The sequence below is a fragment of the Cucurbita moschata genome, unplaced genomic scaffold (genome assembly GCF_002738365.1).
Source record: "Cucurbita moschata cultivar Rifu unplaced genomic scaffold, Cmos_1.0 Cmo_Scf00034, whole genome shotgun sequence".
In the NCBI taxonomy this organism is placed as follows: domain Eukaryota; kingdom Viridiplantae; phylum Streptophyta; class Magnoliopsida; order Cucurbitales; family Cucurbitaceae; genus Cucurbita; species Cucurbita moschata.
Window position 1 is genome coordinate 1,984,622 of NW_019268550.1, and position 1,605 is coordinate 1,986,226.

General features: G+C 37.4%; 1 protein-coding gene across 3 annotated transcripts in view; it reads left to right on the plus strand.

The window, feature by feature from the left end:
- The window catches only part of LOC111430630 (uncharacterized protein At4g06598-like), a 6,020-nt gene extending 4,440 nt beyond the window's left edge, over positions 1-1,580 (plus strand). For 2 of the 3 annotated variants that reach the window (XM_023066949.1, XM_023066950.1), the window contains one exon: positions 1,006-1,580. In XM_023066949.1, the coding sequence (XP_022922717.1) occupies positions 1,006-1,235 (230 nt within the window). In that variant the 3' untranslated portion in view covers positions 1,236-1,580. The remainder of the gene's footprint in view (positions 1-1,005) is intronic. The other variant, XM_023066951.1, reaches the window with a different exon arrangement.
- Positions 1,581-1,605: the final 25 nt, after the last annotated feature.

Consider the following 1,605-nt stretch of genomic DNA (forward strand, 5'->3'; position numbering starts at 1 on the left):
CCCCCCCCAAAAAAAAAAAAAAAAAAACCTCCTATGGGCTTTCTTAAAGAACACTAATTAAGAAGGTTAGATCTTTAGTCCCTATTTTATTCTTGTATTTTAATTTATTTCATTTTAGTTCGTGTACTTGAATGATGTGACATCATTTGTAATCTGATATGATGCTATGTGGATCCTTACATCAGCAAGAGATGGACATGCAAGGAGTGTTGGTAAATTTTGTTCTCAAGTATATAGACCAAGTTGAAACATATGAAGGTGTAGGAACTAAAATCATACTACAACAAAAGTACTGGGACCCATTTAAAATATGTTTATCTTTATATTTCTGAAATTATGTGTTTGGAATGCATGCATAATGTTATTAAATAATTTTGAAAGTGTTCAAACTTCGTGATCTAAACTTGATATTACACTTGCATGTGAACTGAGAACTGTCCTGATTTATGGCATATGAGTAACTCCATTACAATTCTTGTCTTATCTTCATTGATATTGTTGATCAAGATAGATTTACTACATTGACTAGCGATTTCTTTAATAATCTTCATACATGGTGACTAAGTGACTTACCCTCTACTCATGATCTCATCACTTTACATTGACGTTTAGCTTGGAACAAATGCTTATATTTGCTTTCTTAAATGGAGTTTGTGGTGCATATTGAGAAGACCATCGTTTCGTTGGCTCGGCTTCTAGGAGTCCTAGTATTGTTTTCCCTTCTTGACGGTGACTTCCTAACTATTATTTTCCAGATGAATTTGTAACCGACCTTTTCCTTCGGTTTTATTGAACGGTTGAACTTAATTGTGTACATTTTATGAAATCCTCATTAATATTTGTTGGGTGCTAATGTCGAACTTAGTTGGGAAAACTATGTGCACAAGTATTAACATCATAATTTGTAGACAATTCCATGCTTTGAAAGAACTCTTGGATGCATGTTATGAGTAGTACAATTTCCTCTTATTTCTACAAGAAAGCTAAGAGATGAACTATGTCCAGTGGAGCAGGAAGTACTGGAGAGGGAGATTGGAAGGCTAAGAGCTATGCACCAGCAGCAACATCAGCAGCAGCAACATCAGCAGCAGCAACAACCTCAACCACTACGACCCTCTTCTAGTCATCGACGTAGTTCGAGCAAAGACCTCGACAATCAATTTGCCAATCTTTCTTTGAAGCAAAAGGATTCTGGTTCAAGTCGTGACCCGGTAACAGGTCCAGTGCGCAGTTAGGTTTCTGGTTTGGCTTCAAAAGTGTTGTGCCTGGGTAATTTTTGCCGAATTGGTGAACGAAAACAATCGTCCCGTTGTGCAAGACGCTGCTGCTGCTGATCTCTTCCAGTGTTGGTACCTGTCTGTGTCCCTGCTCTCTGCCTTTTAATTCTTTGCCGCTGTTTCCTGGCTTTTCTGGAGTTAACATCTTCATATGCATGCATGCACCTGGTGGTCATTGCCGTTGTTTTGTTTGTTCTACATGGGTTGTGTGGCCTACCGGAGGTGGTGGTATCTGTATGTACTGTATTATGTCGTCTAATCAATTATAATCCACATTAGTTGTAAGCAAGCACCATTTTTTCTTCTTCTTTTTTTTTTTTTTTTTTTT